The sequence below is a fragment of the Odontesthes bonariensis genome, chromosome 1 (assembly GCF_027942865.1).
Source record: "Odontesthes bonariensis isolate fOdoBon6 chromosome 1, fOdoBon6.hap1, whole genome shotgun sequence".
Taxonomy (NCBI): domain Eukaryota; kingdom Metazoa; phylum Chordata; class Actinopteri; order Atheriniformes; family Atherinopsidae; genus Odontesthes; species Odontesthes bonariensis.
Genome location: NC_134506.1, coordinates 36085562 through 36105615, shown reverse-complemented (window position 1 = coordinate 36105615; position 20054 = coordinate 36085562). Strand labels below are relative to the sequence as shown.

At 40.4% G+C, this 20054-nt stretch overlaps 1 protein-coding gene across 1 annotated transcript in view; it reads right to left on the bottom strand.

Annotated features, from left to right (window-relative positions):
- The window catches only part of trip4 (thyroid hormone receptor interactor 4), a 101689-nt gene that overhangs the window by 58006 nt on the left and 23629 nt on the right, over positions 1-20054 (bottom strand). The window contains exon 12 of the mRNA XM_075465717.1: positions 848-950. Coding sequence (XP_075321832.1) covers positions 848-950 — 103 coding nt within the window. The remainder of the gene's footprint in view (positions 1-847; positions 951-20054) is intronic.

Sequence of the window (20054 nt, the reverse complement as noted above, 5' to 3'; positions counted from 1 at the left end):
AGCCTACAACAATGTGTCGGCAAATTCTATCAAGTCTAGCCTTTTAAATCAAGATCATCAATTTGACACCATCTTATGTGAAAATAAAATTCCACGTTCACACTGGTGGCTTGTTTATTCATTTCTGAAGTCATTTAGCAGCAGCAAGCAACAGTCTGAGGACTAAAAGAGCTAGAGATAAAGACTTTAGTTATCAGTCAATCATTTTTTTCAATACCTGCCAACATTATACTTAACTCGAACCTTATTCACACCTTTAAATAATGCTTCGCTGTGGATGATATTCACAAAGATAAGAGACATGGCCATTACAACTAGCTTAGTCCAGCGCCTGCTACATTTTACCTTGAGCCTTTAAAAAGTATTTTCCATCGATCTGAAAGAGGCACAGCTGCATAAACAATCCTTCCAAGTCTTTAGAGGGTTTTGAAATATTAACAAAAAAGCTTGCAGGTACATCATTTTACAGTAGCTGCTATGGCAGCAGAGGGAAAATGTGGTTGAATCCTGCTATAAATCACAAAATACAGCAACAACACTGCACATCCAGACCTGGCTTGTTCCCCCAGGCAACCTGACAGCAAAATCCTGCCTTTACAGATGGCGTGCGGAGGGGATCTGTAGGAGTGCGTTTATGTGAGAGCGGTTTGTTGTTTTACTCATAAAAATGTAGTAATCACAAACCGTGCTTAGGATTATCAAGCTTTCATATGACTATTTATGTCTGCATATAAGTACAGAAGAGAGTGCCGAAATAGAAATAAATATAGAAATAAAGGAATCCTTAGTTGGCTCAGGCTAATTTCAGCCACTCCATTTCCCCTGACATGAAAGAATGAGAACTTACAGATCTTGTGCTTCCCTTTCATGGGGAATTTCACCAGCAGCTCCTGTGGGTTGGTGCAGATGAAGACGAATGGAGAGGCAGACTCCTCACAGGTATCAGGGAACTGCAGGCGGGGATGATGAAAAGAAAAGTTTTGCTTCACATTACACAGAACGAGCATGTCCAGATATTGTACACAGAAAATATATTGAAGCTCAGGATGGTATAACGATTATGAATCATTCAGTGAGTGTCTGTTTATACGCCTACATCGTGCTAGATGTCTTTCATGCCTGATGTAATACTACATGCCTGACAGCAACTGATAGTTATGAGTCTCTCTGGGTCTTATGCTCCATAATTGCACAACTAATGATGTAGCTGCTAATGAGGGCAGCCATGGCACTTGTGAGCTGTAAAGATGACACAAAATATATAACTAGCAGCATCAAATCTGACACGGACTACGGACTTTTCTCAGATGTAGTCTTGTGTATCTGCGCGCTGTCGAACAGACAGTAGGCTTCTGAATCCCATTTATGAAACCGGTTAGGACGTTTACGTGTTCATCTGACATTTAGATGTGAAATTGTTTACTTGAAAAGATACCGAAATTCATTTAAACCCACATTTAAAAAACAGAAACACACAACATCTGGAACATATTCATGCATACCATATAACATCCCATCCTGCATTCCTGTGAATAAGATGGTGTTTTACAGCCTATAATTGACAGGAGCCCATAGCACACAGAAGCCCAGAGACAAGAGAAAAACCTCTCTATCCTTGTGTTATTGATTGGTCTCTCAGGTGAGAGTACGGAATTGACTGACACAGTGACAAAGGAGTCATCTTTCCCATCACGAGCAGCCAACGGCTCTCGGCTCATCCAATTTCCTCCAGTGCTATCAGATAGTACCCCTGATTGCATCTAGCCAGCCAGGAAGCGGCTCTTTTCATGACAGCATGCTTTTTCCTCCCCCCCCCCCACCTCTTATTCACAGCCACTTTATCTCCCTCGAAGGAGCACTGAAGGTTGTGACAAATTTGGGGATTTTAAAAGAAATCAACAGTCTGCTACCCATCTGTATGTTCCCTGACAAACTGGGGAGTCATGAAGGAGATGCTCGTTTCAGATTAAAGTCCATGTTGACTTGAGTCACATACGCCACTGAGTGATAAAATATGTAAACACTCAAAGAGTCATTAGACGTTGTGGGGGATTCGAGAAGAACCCTTGATTATTCCCTTCTACCTCAAATGAAACAGCAATTCAAATTAAATTAGGTTTCCCGGGTAGAAAATTCCCCAGACTGTCCTTGAACAAAATTATCAATGATGAAGAGGGAGTTAAAGAACGTGAAGGCTGTGGGTCCAAAAAAAGATAGAAGCTTTAGGAGTGAAAGAGGTCTCCTTTGTTGTGAAACAGTCGATAAAAAAAAATAAATCAGAGAGCCACAATGTTAACCTCCAAAAACCTAAGATGCCCTTTTAAATAGGATTCTAAAACCCAATTCTTTTTGGGTTTTTTTGCTCATTTTATCTGTTTTAATTGTCAAAATTGACTGAGACACAGACAGAAACATGAAATAAAAAGATAAACGTTTGGCTGGAATGGAAAATTACGCCCAAATGTTTCTTCACCCTTTAGCTTAAAAAGTAAAAGAAAGTTAAAAACTCACAGCCAGATAATGTCATTGGGGATCGATCGATCTGTAACATGATGCTACGCACAAGCTCGAAGTTCCAACTTTTTTAATCTTTTTATAAACACAGTAAAGTCTAAATGAATCTTTTTACAGCTAAATTCAATAAAGCTGTTCTCCATCATGTTGTTATTCCGTTACTTTTGTCAGATGATTAAACACGTCAGAAACTGGGACTGAAAATCAGCTCATTAGGGCTATGTATCAAAGACCCGTCACTTTAGGTATCTCCTGCTCTAATAAAATCCTGATTTTATAACCACCCTGTCATCTGACAAAATCCCTGTTGAAGTAAGTCAAAGATAACGAACCTGTCTAATTGTGGACTGCTGGAGTCCAGACTCTTAAGAGATGGTTTCCTAACCTTTTCCAGCCTAACGAGAATCAACATTTGATAGATTTCCTTTGCTCTTGCAGGATACACACCCAGCAAGCTGCGATATGAAGACTAGACTTTGACAGATCCTTGTCCTTAAAGGGATAGTTCGCCTCTTTTGACATGAAGCTGTATGACATCCCATATTAGCCATATCATTTATGAACATTGACTTACCCCCCGCTGTGTCCTGTGAGCCGAGTTCCAGACGAGTTTTGGCGCTGACAAAAGTAGTCCGGCTAGTTGGCTGGGGCTAAACACATAAAGCGTCTTGCTTCTCAAAACAATATGCGTTCAAAAGAGTAATACATTTGCATTACAAAATCGTTGTGCATGAAAAAGTCAGACCTCACATCGCTTGGTGCTATTTTTGCCTCCCTTCATATCAATGCGTCCAGCCACCTAGCGATAGCTGCACCTGTTACGGTGTTTACTGCTCGGTCTGCACTTCGGTCTGCACAGTTTACATTGGACGCATTGATATCAAGGGAGGCAAAAATAGCGCCAAGCGATGTGAGGTCTGACTTTTTCATGCACAACGATTTTGGACGCAGCGGGGGGTAAGTCAAATTTAATAAATGATATTGCTAATATGGGATGTCATACAGCTTTCAAAAGAGGCGAACTATCCCTTTAACATGAAGCAAGGCAAAATCACTGACTGAAAAAACATTTGACTTAACCTTCACATTTAAATGAGCTGCTAATGGAAGTGGATTCACCAATTTTGGCCACACATAGATTTGTATAATTTTCCACTAAGAATAAATATGCAGGTATAATATTTTTTTTTGTCTTACTGGTTAATTAGCTTCTTAGCATCTACTTTTAGAAATTGTGTGAAAATCAGATCGTTTTCTGGTGTCATTTATGTTAAATTAGAAAGACTTCAAGTGTTCAAAAACTTTCATTTGCCGCTTCAGAAAGTTGTTTTAACAGCCGCCAAATAAATCCAGGACTCATTTCCAAACGACCTCAATGCAAACATTGGTTGAGTGCAGAGAAATATCCCACTTTTAGCGCCAGGGTTAACCAACAGCTTTCTAATCAGACTTTGGACACACATCAGCAAAGAGGCGACAAGTAATTGTACAACAAACCCAAAAGCTCAGCCCCAGATACTTATTATTCAGTGACATTTACAGTCCTAATTACAATCTTACAACTGTGGGTTCAACCTTGTTACATTTTCATATTGCGCCGAATTAAATGCCGCCCAGCCAACATAAAAGCCAAAGCATTACAGAAGAGTTAAACATGAGGGAGGAGAAACAGTTTGCCTCATTTTGGCTCCGACAAATTCAATACTTTGATTACTAAATCTTACACAAAACATTTGTGTGCAAATAAGCTTTGTGTTTAAATCAGTGCAACATAAAGTGAAAAACACAATATCACAGCTTTAACCCTCTGAGACAAACTTTCTAATCTTTTTTTAAGGTAGTCTTCAGGAATAGCTGTTCTCCAGGCTTGTTGAAGGACATCCCAAAGCTCTTCTTTGGATGTTGGCTGCCTTTTGTTTTCTGTTCTCTGTTAAGATGATCCCACACTGCTTCAGTAACGTTGAGGTCCGGGCTCTGGGGAGGATCCATAAGACTCATTGTCACTCATTTTCAGGTCCTGTTTTAAGTCTTTGATGAATTGTTTTCTCTCATTTCTGAAAGGCATCACTTTCAGATGCTGTTCAGCTGCTTTAGATCTTCTTCTTTTGTCCTCCACACGGCACACCATGCCGTGATATGCCAAGTTTTCAGCTAATAGCTCTTCAGAAATCACCTCGTCGATGCAGAAATACATTTTTACACCCGTCAGACTGTGTGATCGTTGGCAAATAAAGAAATTACAACAAATCCTGTGTCTTTGCAACTAGCTGCTGCAAATGGATTATTGGCCAACTTGTCTGTTATGTGTAGACACACAGCAAACTATTTGAGTTCGGTGCCTTTTTTATGCTTGCATGATTCAAAGGGTCAGTGTGAAGTGGTTTAACAGACAAACTAAAAAAAAAAGCTCAAGATCTGCACAAGTACAAGATCTGAACAGAAAATGAGGTTGGAAGAAGTTATCCTTCAAAGAAAAAACATTGACAGATATTGTCTGGAGAACACTTTAAAAAAATATCTAAAAAAAAAAACTAAGATTGGCTCAAGACTTTTGCTGAATAAAATGCTGATCTAAAACGTGACCAAATTTTAATCTGTGAAGCTCACTGTCTTTTCATCAATAAAATAAATCATTCAAAAAACACAATTATCTTTTCCTTTGCGATGTAAAAACACAGCCCACTTATAAACGGCACACCCTCTCCACATACTCATAAGTCATTTATGTTGATCATAAAGATCTAGCACACATATTATGCGGCACATTAAGAATTAAACATAAGGCCTAATTTCATGCGCTGTTGTTCTGTGCTCGTGCATAATCGCCTAGCAGGGGAGGTAAAGCTTCCACTGCAGTCAAAACAAGTTTTAAAATCTATCAACTCCTGCAGGAACACAGAAAAAACAACAAATCCTCCTCCTTGCTATCATAATGTATTAACACACCACTGAGTCTTTCTTTCTTTCTTTCTTTCTTTCTCATAGACACCAGATGAGAAATATCGCGCAAGCCTGCTGCTCTTTGTGAAAATCTGCTGTCACGTCTGAGTGAAAGCCCGAGGAACATTAATATAAGAGATACCTGACAGAAGGACGCCACTGTAACAGCTTGATGAATAATGTCACATATTTCATGTCTTAAAAGGGCTCAAATTCTTGTATATTTGGCGTGCCTGAAAGTACATGACTAAGTAACCTCTCAGACTGATTACACAGGAGGTGCTTGGAAAAAAAAACATTAGTGAGAGACTGAAGTTGATATTTAAAACTGCTCGTCATAGACGAGTCGACACGAGGCCCCTCCTGAAACTATCTGCATCGTTTGTGATCATTAAAAAGAAAAAAAAAAAAGGAATCTCTCGTTACACAAGATGGCTGTATTGTTAGTGGTACTCAAGGAAACAAAATGGTGGTGGTCTTGCTGAATTCAGATGAAACGGGCATGGCTGCAACCAGAGCTCGAGTGTGCTCATGTGAGACCCTGCCAGTTGCCTGCTCTTTCATCCTCCATTAGCTAATTAGCATTTAAAGCTGTTGAATGTGCTGCTTTGCCTCACTACCCCCCACCCCCCCACCCACCCCACCTAATTGTTTCCATTCCACGTTAATCAAAAGGGCACCAAACATTGTGGCTGTGTGACAAAGAGGTTTTCTAAATCCTTCCATATTCATCAGGAAGGATCTAATGCAGTCGGAGTGGACCTGTTTACAAATGCAATCCAATTTGAGCTTGTTATGCAACACAGGTGTTGAATTAAGAAATTTGTGAGGTAATTTATATACAAACACTGTGGGTGACAATAACTGTCATGTGACATCACCCTGGCGCACTCGTTGTTGGTGTGGCAGTTTGTTAATATGGTCGGTCATGCTTACAGCCTTAGGGCCTTCTGGGTAAAGGAACTAATGTGTTCAACATAGGAGGAGATTGGAGTCAGCTGCATTAAAATGCCTCAGTGTGAGTTGCGCTTTGCAAGTTAAATGCTCCCAAGTCACTTTCCGTTTGAAGCCGGACAACTGCGAGACAAAAAGCTTCTACTTGCTCATAAACATGACTGACATTTGGCTCATGTTCAACACGGAAATGCATGTCTACCGCATGGCTGGCTTCCAAACTGCTTTCAGTGAGTAGATACAAATAACCTTAACCTTGCCAGCATGCCAACTGATGATAAATGCACTCATCAGTCATGCGTTTCAACAGAAGTGTATTTTAACATTTGTTTTAGTTTGACATTTTGGGAAATGTGCTCATTAGGTTTCTTGCCAACAGGGAGATCAGAAGAATAATACCACGACCACATGTGTTCGGTAAATTTGAAGCTACTGACAGCAGCAAATTAACTTAGTTTAAAGAATGGTAAGGGGCGGGCGAGGGGGGGTCAGGTTGCTCTGGTCTCTTGAAAGGGCAATTCATGTTTTCTGTAAGGATGAGAGGTTTCTGTCTGCCCACAGAACATCCACACAGCCAAGAGAAAACAACATGCAAACTGTATGCACAAACGTTCAGCATGGACATGCAAATCAAGAGCAGAAAGGATGCTTTACAAAAGCACACCTACCCACGACTGAAATGTACATGTTTAAAGACATTTACAAAGCACACCAATGTGGTCATGCACTACATACAGACACAGAAGCCGTGAACTGGCCTTGCTTTAGATGTACCATGCATTCGTCAGAGAGGTGTCCGTTAGCAAAATGTGATGTTTGTGTTTTAAAACTGGGACACAAGAACTGCAGTTCAATCTTTCATTTTCTCCTGCTATGTGGTAGGTAAGGCAATTTTAATTGAAGCTTGTTTTAATTTGCAGGCTAGACATACAGTGAAGGTTTGAAAATAAATGTAATAGCAGGATGCGTGGGCGTTAAGCAGGCAATGTGGTGCAAATAGGGATTGTGAACATTTAACAGGAGTCCAGCTGAATGAAAACAGCATAAAAAATAAATAACAGAGAAAGGATTACAAAATTATACTGCATCAGAGCCTCTTCAAAGACTGTCAATTCAATAAACTGCCTACTATTTAATTTGCTGGGATCAAGCCAGAGGCGATTTAACAATAACTAACTGTAATACCATGAAATTCACAGGTTCATTGGAAAAAGGAAACAGGGGTGACAGGGCACAGGCTGCTGAAAGGGCGCCTTTGGCTGTGAAATATAACAATGGCTTTGAGGGCAAGGAGATAGAAAAATGACCCACCTGATCTTTTTACAATAATATAATGTTTCTACTTTTCAGCACATTCCCCACGTTCTACATACTTTACTATTTTTACATACAGTATTTAGTCTAAATACTGAGAGCTAAGATCAGAGGAAAACAACATCCATCGTAACAAAACCCAACAAAACCAGAGGCAGGATTTGCCAGCAAGAACACAAACCTTTGAGTTCAAGCCTGTCAAGTAACAGCACAACAAACCAACACTGTTCCCTCATCTCTCTATACAATATCCCTCCCACTCTCTGGCTCTTTTCTGCTACTGTCGGCAATTAAAGGCAGCAGAGACAAGTAATCTCCTTCTGGGCGACAAGGCCAGACCAGAACAGGCATGTGGAGTGGGCTGTGCAGTCAGGAGTGGGGGGGTTGGGGGACTGTGAGGCTGGCCCCAGCCTCAGCCCCATAGCCAGGCCCTGCTTGGCTGCACTCAATCTCAGCCCAATAAAAAGCCCTTCATTGGCAGGGTGCAACTGAGCCAGACGGGCTGGGAGCATGTGGCTTTTAAAAATGAGGAGGGTGGAATAAGGGGGAGGGAGGAACACAGCGAAGGGAGCCAGAGATGCAGCGGGCGACAGAATAAAAATTAGGAATTCGATTCAGCACGAAAGACGGATAATAAGAGTCTTAGGTGAGGGCGAGACAAGGAGAGACGGAGATTCTGACAGATAAAGAACTACACAAAACCAACTGTGTCTTCCCACAGAGGACACTTTTGAAATACTGCCTAACCAGCTCTGTCAAGGCTGGTTTCACCCCGGGAATGGAGAAACAGATGGGTTGTCTATGAGCTATGGGCTACATGTGGGAGGTGAAAGGGTGTTGTTGGGAAATGTATGCAACAGTAACCGTTCGCCAATCGTTCTTTAATTTATCATGTTCCCCAAACAAAACAACCCCGTTTCTGGCATTCATTAACCCTCAAACAAACACCGCTGCCCCGAGGAAATTCGTACTGTAACAGATTTAGTGCATTATTTGTTTTTCCATCTCCAACAAAGGAACAGAGCACACACACACACACATACACACACACACACACACAGCACAGGCATGCAGACACAACAAACTGTACACACATATGACGACGTGTAGAATCCAGCTCAGAATGTGTTGGTTTACAATTGTTCACTTATAGTCTTTACTTGTTTAAGATGATTTACACCACCTCCCCTCGGGATTTATCAATATTTATTCTTCCATCCATTCACGAAACTGACTTAAATCATTCGTAAACATGTAACTTGATAAAATTTATGAAAAAGTAAACCATAAGTGGTAATGTTTTCATTCATCAGTGGCCACTAAGAGTGTCTTATCCATCAGTTTAGACTTAATATTTTCCAGTGTTGTGTCAATCAGCTGCACCACAGCGCTCCTCATAACGTGGCTTCCTCTCAAGTGTGACCCATGAGTAGCATATCACTGCCTATAAATCTTGCTATCTTATCAGTAATGGCTTTTTCACAAGCCTCTGGCAAGAGGCTTGAGGATGAGTGGGGTGAAAAACTGGCAGCCAGATGAGGCTGTGCAGTTGATGGAGTTCAACTAAAGGGACAGGTGGGCTCTCAGGTTTGTAGTGGCTGATTCATTAACTAGCTGCTTTTTACAAACTTAGTCTTTCTTAGCAGGGTTTCCATCTAAAGCCAAAATACTCCCACCCAAATGTTTTTCAGACTCATATGCAGTACGTTCAGTCAACACATACATGTTATTATTGTATTACTCTAACTAAAACATTAAAAAATGCATGTCGGTCAGATCAAAGTCTTAGAAATTAAAGCTCTCAAAAGTCAGGCTAACACATCCTAATTATTCGGTTGAGACTTGAATCACTCCTGCATGTGAATGCTCAACCAGACTCAAACTGGCTTATGAACTTTATGCATGGTCGATAGCTCCCGTCCAGTTCACAAGAGAAGAAGAAAGAGAACAGAACGAAGAAGGCGAAGAAGACTAAAAAGAAGATGAAACAGGAGAAGAAGAAGAAGACGACAAAGGAGACGGAGACAAAGGTGATCAAATCAGCCCATTAAGAGCCCATGTGTCAACTCTTAGTCACTTAAAGCTCTTCCAGTCACTCTGCTCCAATAAAATCCTGACTTTACAACCATAGCGCCATCTGAAAAAAATAAAGATTCAAGTAGGTTAAAGACCATGTCTGCGCAGTGAATTCAGTTATACTTCCATGTGCACTCATCTCCCACAGAGAAAGTCAGAAATGTCTTGAACATTTTCACACAGCATCGCAGCGTCAGACATACATCAGTACACAACTTGATTGGGACAAATGGACAAGGACAAACATCTAATCAGATTGCTAGTTCGAGTCGCAACCGTAGCTCAGCTTCACTGTGCATAGAAACGTACTGATCTCAGTTCATATGTATGAACTGTACGAATATCAGTGGGTCGCACACAGCAAGTCGAGTAACTGCAAAGTTTAAATGTGAACGGGTCATCAAGAGTATTACATGCCAGGCATGTATGTGTGTGTGTGTGTGTGTGTGTGTGTCTGTGTCTCTCCCCCCTCCCCTGTGTGTGTCTTTTAGGTGCTTGCAGCAGAAACGCTGCTCACCTGTGCAAGCAGGCTCGGCTGCTCATTGGCTCTCTACCTCCCGAGCTGGCCTATGGTGACAAGGGAGAGGCCTTAAAATGAAGGAAATCCCAGACCTTTTGTCCCTTTTTGGTTTTTGCTTGTGCTATTGCTGTCCTCGTCTGGCTTAGTGGTGTCTCTGACTTGTAATTTGGACTGTATGTGGTGGGAGGTTTTGGGTCTAGGTAAGTTGGGGTACTCTTTACATTTTTGCATACATGTAGGTGAAAATTGTTACCTCACTAGGTTTATTGGTTGTGCCACTCCTGTACTGTTTTGAGATGTTCTTTTGCTAGAGAAGCCAGTTATACATTTTGTTTGCACTTTATTTTCTTCAGAGGTAGTTTAGGTAGGCCTCCTTTTGTTAAATTAATTCAATTTGTTTTGGCACAATCACTTTATCCCATCCTCTCCCACTTCAGTGTGTCTTTTTGTTTTAATAAACTGCGTTGTTCACTTCCACAGACTTATTTGATTTTATGGTTGTCGTGTTATTGACTGCTGACTGGGTCACCAAGTGGACGTAACAAAGAGTTTGTTTTTCTCTGAATGTGAGAAGACTAAATATTCAGTTACAGCAGTAAGTCTGCACCATTAAAGGTGATGCAAGACAGCTGTTGTCCACAGTACATTATTTTTGGACAGGATGAAGCCTTTATTTCACACAGGCTGCCATTAAAAGCTTTAAGAGGCTCAAGTATTAATGAAAATGAATCCCATATTTAAAGAGGAATCTTGCATGTTTTCTGATTTACTCCCATATGACCACTGCTGTTAATGCAGATTCCCCCCCCTGCATCTGTTTTGTGTTAAAAGCCCCCCAGCTATTCAGATTCGGCAGAAATAATCTTTTCACGTCACATTTACTGTGGAACATGTGCAGAAACTGTTACGTTTCATTAGGAGCAACTTGAAATGATGAAAGCACAGAAAAGCAGTGAGTGAAAACAGCCCTTCTGTCACTTCTAACAAGAAAAAACAACAACACATCAGTAAGTATGTATGGTTGGGACTGTGCTGTTGCACTTATCGACAATCATGGTGTGAAATATATAAAAAGACACTTGCTATGATCACCATGAAAGTACATGCATCTTCCCCTTATTTTCCTATCTTTAAAGTTGCTTTTTATAGCAACACTTTTACTTGCACACATATATTTGTATTGCGGCTAGTTCAACCAATGTGTTTGCCGTTGCTTTCAATAGAGCCAAATATGACTGCTAAGTCACAACTTTACAACATCTGTGGTGGCTGTCTCAACAGATCTATAGATCCAGATGCATAGTTTCTTAGTTCAACAGCTCACATCGATAAGAATATTTGTTAAGTGGTTTATTCATGTTAACAAAGAGGGTTCAAGTAAACAGTTAAATGCAAACAAGATCTCTACTGTCGTATGGCACAAAGCCAGATTACATCATGCATGTAAATGTAGCCGGTGGCTTAAATGATCTCAGTTGTCTCTTTGACTGTCAGTCTGAACAGTGTATACCTCTTTGTAAATCAACCACAAAACATGAATCTTCTGGCATTCATAGAATGTCATTTTTCTTTGCATAGTGAGGGAAATTCAGGAAAGTTATGTTTAATCTAAATAAGAACCAAGGGATTAATAACTACTAATGAGAAAACCTTTTCTATGTCTCTAAATACAGTGTCTGCAGTACAGAGAGGAGACTAACTATCAATACTCATTAAAACGTTTAGCAGGAAACAGAGTAGTTTACTGCTGCTAAACACATGGCAACAATGGAAATATAAGCAATATGAAATGTTTTTAATTAAGGCAGCATAGGTTTGTTTTTTGTCTGACAAGATATTTCTTCTCGTGATCTTAAAAAGATATTCTAACGTGTTACTGAGAATAAGCTACAGGTTATAAGTAAGTTCATGCTTGACACAACAAACAAGAAAGTTATTAAAGTTTTTAAGGAATGCATCCAGTCTTACAGATTTTTTTTTCTCATGGTTTTGAAAGCTGACCTTTTGCAGTGTGCTCTGCTTTTAGCCTCTAAATTTGAAGGATTCACCTATTTTCTCTAATGTGACAGTTAGCTAACTAACTATCTACAGATTTTACATTGCTGATTGGATGATATTACAAGGCAATTTGGGCTTTATTAATCTGACTTTTTAAAGGTTGATTTTTTATTTGACTAGTTTACAAATCTATGAACATATAGGAGTAACACACACCCTTTGATGCTTTTGATGTTCCAAGAGCCCGTTTATGAACTACTAAAAGACCACCTTACCGTTATTTACTGTATTAAAGGGGAAGTTTGTTTTTTCTTTTCACCAAACCGTTATCGGTGAGTAGATGATGATGATTTTATGCCAGAAATAAGGTCTAAGTTTAAAAAAACGAACTTCCCCTTTAAGTTTTGATCTCTCCGCAGCACCATCTCATTACTGATTGGTTCTTAAATGCTTTTTACGGATCTTTTCAAACTGGAAACAAAAAAGTGCAAATGCATTTACCCTCAGCTGGCAGGGATGAGCCATGTGGTCATATAGTAACCAAAACCAGTAATAACCTTTCCATCCAAGACAAGCAGCTTATGCAACTCACTTTGTCTGTTTCGGTGGAGCTCAGACACTGAGCTGCATGGCGATGATTAAAAATGTAACGCTCTCCTTCACCTACAGAATCAACTGGTGTCAAGTTGGAGAGTGAACATTAATTATCCAGGAGTGTCCAACACCGGCTCCTGAATTTTTTACATTATTAATATCCTCAACACAACAAGAGACATGTCTCATTATTAGAAGCTCAGCACCAAGGCCACAATTTTCCAATTACCGACTCCGTGTGAGTCAAAAGCTCAAAAGCAAAAGCACATTTCCTGAGCCTCGAAAAAGCTCTCAGTGGCAACTGATAGAAAGGTTACAACATGTGCACGTCTGTCCGTGAAAAATGAACTCCTTCTTAATAGTACTGTTTTGTGACAAATACACTGAACTTACAAGTGAGGAATGTGGGCAGGATTCACAAAATTAACTTTTTTATGTTCTTTGGTTCAAGAACCAATCTGCAAGTCAGCAACAGTGGATTCATTTTCGTCCTCATGCAAAATGACCTCAAGTTGTCAACAGCCAACCATCAATCCTTAACAAATTCCCTGTATGACAGGAGCGGGAGGTATCTGAATTTATTTTTCTACACTTATGCTACATAAGCATAACAATTCAGCTCTGCAAAAGTAATGTTAGCAAAGAGCAAGCCACACATTAGCCTGTATTCCTGCTGACAGGTGTAGTGAAGTCATGTGTTTTTGCAGGGGAATTCACACAGACTTCCTCACTTAGGCCAGTTCCACTTTCCCAGCCATGTTTATGACTTCACCTCCTGCGGTGGCCCTCTGGCAAGAAGAAAACAAGACTGCCTCACAACAGTCAGAGCCTTTTAGACTCAACAAGCTAGCTGCTGGAACTTTCCGAGGAAAAGGGTCCTCTCTTTTACTCACAGTTAAGCTTCTGTTTGACGAGTGCAGGGCTGAAAAATAAACAGCTTTTTTATGTGGCAGAAAATGGGGTTTTGAGAAACTGACAATTATTATAACACGGACAGTGGGTAAAGATGCAGGGCTCAAACACACTCAAAAGTCACTCAAAACACAAAGAAATAAGTGGACGTCATTTTAACAGCTCTGCAAACCCCACCATGTAGTTCTTTCTATAAAACACACACAGACGCGCGCACAGACACACACACACTCATACCGCAAGAACCCCTGGAGACAATTAGTATGTCTGCCTTCAAACCTGGACTTCAAAGAAAAATCTCAGGGAATCTAAGGCATTAAAACTTCTTATTTTCCACCACAATCTCTTTTATCGGTGCCACAAATCCAGCTCTCTTTAACACAGGTGCTGTCAGCAAAGAGGATTGGATGTTAAGCAAAGTAACAAACCCCCTCACAGTGGGCATTTGATTTCATAATGTGGAAATTGAGGAGGACGGGACAATTTATGAAGATGTCTGTCTCTTAAGGTGAATATTTGCTTTGAAATTCTGGCTTCGGGGTGCAGCCCTCTCCATCTGGGTTCACTCAGCCTCTGTGGGAAACAACTGTCCCTCCTTATGGAAGCAAGCAACATGCAGGGTTTGAGCGAGAGGCACACAGGGGCCGACTCTTATCAAAGGAAAGTTTTAGGTTTCCCTGAGTCCATGGGTTTTGTACTACAGCTTAGAATAGACAAGGTGATCTGTGAGATATGCTCCAAGGACAAACCGAGTGAACTGTTGAATTAGGTGCTGTATAAGAGCTCGTACTGCCTTTTGCAATTTAAACTTTTTCTATTTTCAAATGAGCTGCAATACTAATTAGCTAATACTTTGCAGATTGGACACAACTTGGAGATTAAATGATTAAATGAAACCTGCGTCAAGAACCTCTTTAATTAACGCACCATTGACAACATCTAAATCACAGCAACCCTCCTGCCTCAAGGTGTGATTACGCTGGATAACTGCTTAAATGTAATGTTAATTTAGACAACAATACCAAGATGGACTGTATATATATATTTTAAATATTTTTGTGTAAATCACTGTTTAAATACTTTCTGCTCATGCTTCGCTTGTGGTTTTCTAGAGTTACAACACTCTTCTGACATTAACACGTTGCCATCAGTATTTACTGACGAGGTGCTGCTGGCGCCTAAAAGGGGAGGAGCTAATGTTGCACCTGGCCCCCCGATTCTCCTTCAGAGCCCAAAATGAAAGATGAAGCAATTAATTACCCTTTACGCGTGCATTTCACTGCTGATTGCGCTGTCATTTACAAGAAAAGCACGTCTTCAATTTACGGGCTCAACATGAATGTGGCTGTTCATTCACATCATCAGCAAGAGGAGAGTATGAGTGACGGCGGACATTCTGTATCCATGTGAATTTATATGTAATGCGAGAAGAGGTTACCGTAACAACTAATAATAAATCTTATTCTTACCTCAATACAGGAAACATAAGACAGCCTGGAGTATCCACCTAGAAGGAGTCATGAAATACCTTCTGCACCATAACGTCTGGAGATTTGACATCATCCACATTTTTGCCCAGCTTTGTCCCCGAGTGCAGAGGAATAACGTTACCAAATGGTGAGGAGGCGGATTTTTATTCACATGCTGTCATCGTCTGGAATGATAACGGTTTAAAAATATCCCAGGGTTGAACAGTAGGCTGTGGTGATAGCTCTCAGGTTTATTCCTTAACACCATAAAGGTTACATTTAATGACTCTTCCTCATCTATGAGTGCTGTCTGATCCTGAACCACACCAATCTAAATTGAGGGTAGTTAATCTGAAGGAGGAATTATCTATCAAAGTGCACCCAAGAAACAGCCTCTTTTTTTTTTTTTTTTTTTAATCCGAGTAAAAGGTCAATTAATTATTTTAACTGAAACGGTAATCCGATTCATGATTATTTGAAGTGTCTGCATCGCTGGTAAATCACAGGCTCCTAATCATCAACAGGAGTTGTTTTTTTGTGATTTTACACTGCTCGTGATGGTCATTACTGAAATGAACTGGTTGTGCCTGCGTTTGCAGATCAGTGCAGTTTTAGGAGGTCGACCACAGAACTGGACTCTCCCATAGGAGCCGCTTACTATCTGCTACCACAAGCTAATTTGACCAGGATAGTAAATTTGCACCAAGGTGATCTCTCTATACACTTGCTCCAATCGTCTTAAACTCCTCTGCATATTTGCCCTATAATGTGCTGTTTTACTACATAAACATTTAAATGAGAATATATCAATGACGCTAGTGGGATGAATTACTTTATTTTGTTTCACCTAACTCACTGTCAAACGCTCAATAACTTCTCAGATGGTCCACATAAACAGATACATACATGAACAGGTTGGATTCAAAGTCAGAGAAGAGAACGACTCAATTGCTTTTCTGGAAATTCCAACGTCATTACAGAGACATCTGGACTCAAAATGACTGAGGAAATAGCTCTGAGACAAAAGCTCTTCATTTTAATGGAAAACAAAAAAACATCTGTTCCTCCGTGATGACAACATGCACATGTTTCCAAACACAAAGCAAAAGCGTATGGAGTCTTATTCGTCCTGCACTGACCATCAGAAGTTTGCTTGTAAATCAATACTCTTCTTCACACACAGAGCCTGCAATTCTTGTCATATTTGCCCAGTGAAGCATGGCAGAGAGGGGCTGTCCTCTAGAGGTCCAAGAATATTCACGAAATATGGCAGAGAGACAAGAGTGAAACAGCTGAAGGTGGCAGTGAAGGGGGTAAGACCAATTTTAACAACAATAACAACTCAGTTTGTATGCTCTCAGTGTGTAATACATTGGAACGCAGCAGACCCAGACTAAAGCCTGGCAACCATTTTTTTTGGTCATCTCTATATACTCCCAGCTTCATGAAATCATGTTTGGAATTAATACAAAAATAGAGAAACATACAGTACAAATCAAACTTTTTATTGGTACTCTTAAGTCTCCTTTATGGACAACTTAGACCCATTTCACAAAGCCTTTCAAGACATGGCAACACAAAAAAAGGAAATGTTCGGTTAACATCAGTCCCTTGGACACCAAGTCTATTTTTGTTATCCAATATTTTTGCAAGTTATTGCAATTGCACACGACTCCTAAGCTTTCATCCGTCATTGAAGTTTTTAGAATAGATTTTCTGTGTCATTTCACATCAGTCCAATGTATTTTGAGAGTGGTTTGACCACTCAGAGCCACCACATATGCCTGATTCACTCTGTGTCAAAGCACTTTGTGACAAACAATGTAAGGAATACAGGGACATGGAATTTAAAGGCAGATTATTACAGAACAGCTTACACAGAAGGGATTTTGTTTTAGGAAACTAATCAATGGCTATTTTTTTCTCTCATTATGTATGAGGTCAGGTAAAACCTTGAAGAAAATGTGACGTAATCAGTGGGACAGATACGTGCTCAACAGGCCGGAGGAGCGGGAGTTAAGTGGATAGGGAGCCAGATTTATGTAACCAGTGTCCTCGATGAAATATTAAAATATTTGTGTTTCGAATATACGCAATAAATAGATGGATAAAATGTGTCCGATTAGTGTGTTCAAGCTTTCTGTTTGCAACGATTTTTGTTGGATGACATTTGTTAGACTAAAAAAGAAATGCATACGACAATGATGGCTTTGTGTGGAAAGGTCAACAAACTTTAACATACAATTTCTAATACTAATGTTTTTACTCAAAGACGGAGAAAGTCTGAGAAATATTCATCTTCATTTCTTCCATGTAGCTCCACCGATTTGCAACAGAAAACAATCAGAATTTTCTTCCGAGCTGAGCCGCTCACTCCTTAAGTCAGTTGAAAAAACCCTTTGCACACTCCTAAAAAATGTGTGGCGCTAAGCTATAAAAGGATCCCACAATGAGTTCTTTCTCACATGTCTGCACAATGCCACATCTGATTGAACTACAGAGAAACGTTGTTTCATTTGAAGCTGACTCAAGCGAAGGAAATGTAGTTAGGTGAATTCTATGAGCGTGCCTTTGCAACAAAGGTTAAAAGCCCCCCCCCCCCCCGATTGATCCCAGATAAGACGGCAATGTGTGACAAACAGTCATCAGGATCAACAAATTCCCCTTCATTTACTTACAAAACAGCTCCTGCCATATAGAGCGCATTTACTCATTAGGATGTGATGCAAACTATGGTTACACCAGTTTCCATGTTTAGAGTCTTAAAGGGATAGTTCGCCTCTTTTGACATGAAGCTGTATGACATCCCATACTAGCAGTATCATTTATTAAATTTGACTTACCCCCTGCTGCATCCTTGCGCTATTTTCTCTCTACCTTCATATCAATGCGTGCAGCCACCTGCCGATAGGGGGACTGCTCGGTCTGCAAGGTCTACACAGCCCGTAGTGATACGAATGTAGAGAGAAAATAGCGCCAAGCGATTGTGAGGTCTGACTTTTTCTGGATGAACGATTTTCTGATGCAAATGTATTACTCTTTTGAACGCATATTGTTTTGAGAAGCAAAACGCTTTATTTTTCTGGCCCCAGCCAACTAGCCGGACTACCTTCGTCAACGCCAAAACTCAGCTGGAACTCGGCTCACAGGACGCAGCAGGGGGTAAGTCGAATTTAATAAATGATATTGCTAATATGGGATGTCATACAGCTTCAGGTCAAAAGAGGCGAACTATCCCTTTAATAGGTTGAATGGAAAATATGCACATTGTTTTCTGTCAACCGCATAATATTCTGCTTACCGATCCCCACCATTCTTTCAAGAATTTCTCTGGAAAAGCTCAAAGAGCACACAAGCATCGGGCAGGACGCTCAGGGACAAGCCCGATTTACAGAGCCTCTAACCCACAGAACCAAAAGATCTACTCCCAACATCCTAGTCCCAGACACCAAAGGATGGGCCCCGGTGGTCCTCTACCCATGACCCAATCCATTTTGGCAGCACGGCAGGGAAGTAAACAATAATGTACAGGTAGTTTTAATGTTGCGGTTGATCAGTGGATGTAAGTTAGCCCCCCTTGTAGTGTAATGAGTGATGATGTGATTTTTAAATGCAAAAGTTTCATTGTGACATTAGAGAAAACTGCATGTCATGCTAGGATCTCTGTGGATGCTCCTGACACTTTATGTAGTTTCACTTTCCAACCCGCCAGCTCTGGGTGAGTCGAGCGTGAAGGCATATGATATCTGACAGAAATTCTACTTGATAACACACACATACACAGTGGTACCTGGTGGTTGATAGGCCAGACTGTTAGCTCCCTGCCTCCCACAGAATATACTGCATCCACTGGAGCCTCACTGAAAATAATAATAACGCTCCTCCTGCCATTTAAAGACATGGAAGCTTGAATCAACACACAATTCCCTGTCTTGTAGAAAGAGGACTTAAACTAAGTGAAGCTGATAGATGTTACACACCAAAAACAAACCATCATACACACACATTAATAAGAAAGATGCAATTTTTGTATGACTCACTGACAAACACTTATTTCAGAGACACTGCAGAAAAGGAACTCCTGCTAAAAAGAAATAAAGGCCTTCATAAGGTTTAATTACCCCAACAGTTGATCACATTGTTACAAACCACAGGGGCCACCATTATGATGCCAGTTGGTATGATGTGCATCTGCTCAACTGTTGCCATTTCAGGTTACAAGGTTACAACATGTGCCATCCGCCTTCAGAACAGTACACTGCAACTACAGTATGTGCTGCTTCGAGTTGTAGTATCCAGGTAAGAGGCAACAAGGAAAGTAAAATCTTTGGTTTTCCAAATAAATCTAAGCCTCTGGGGGGTTTTTTTTCTAAGAAAGCCAACAGCTTCCTTAAGATCGCTGTTGTGTTCTTGCCATTTCTCCCCTGATACACAGGATATATCTCATGAATCAAAACAGCTCGCAGGTTCTGTGTGTTATAAGAAGACAAAAACTAAACACTTATACTTACTTATATTTTCTCCTATAACAACAGAAACAAACAGAATGTCTGTGTTGTATTATAATCCATTATAATTTTACACTGCTATGTATACAGAGCCCAGATCAGATTAGTATATTTACCATTAGACACAGCCCAGATTATTCTCAGCAACCGCAACCTGGAAACCAAAACAATCAATGTTCAAACACAACAGAACCACCATTTATGTCGCTGGCTGGAATGTATTCCAAAGTAAATAACAGTGGCCACCTGCAGACG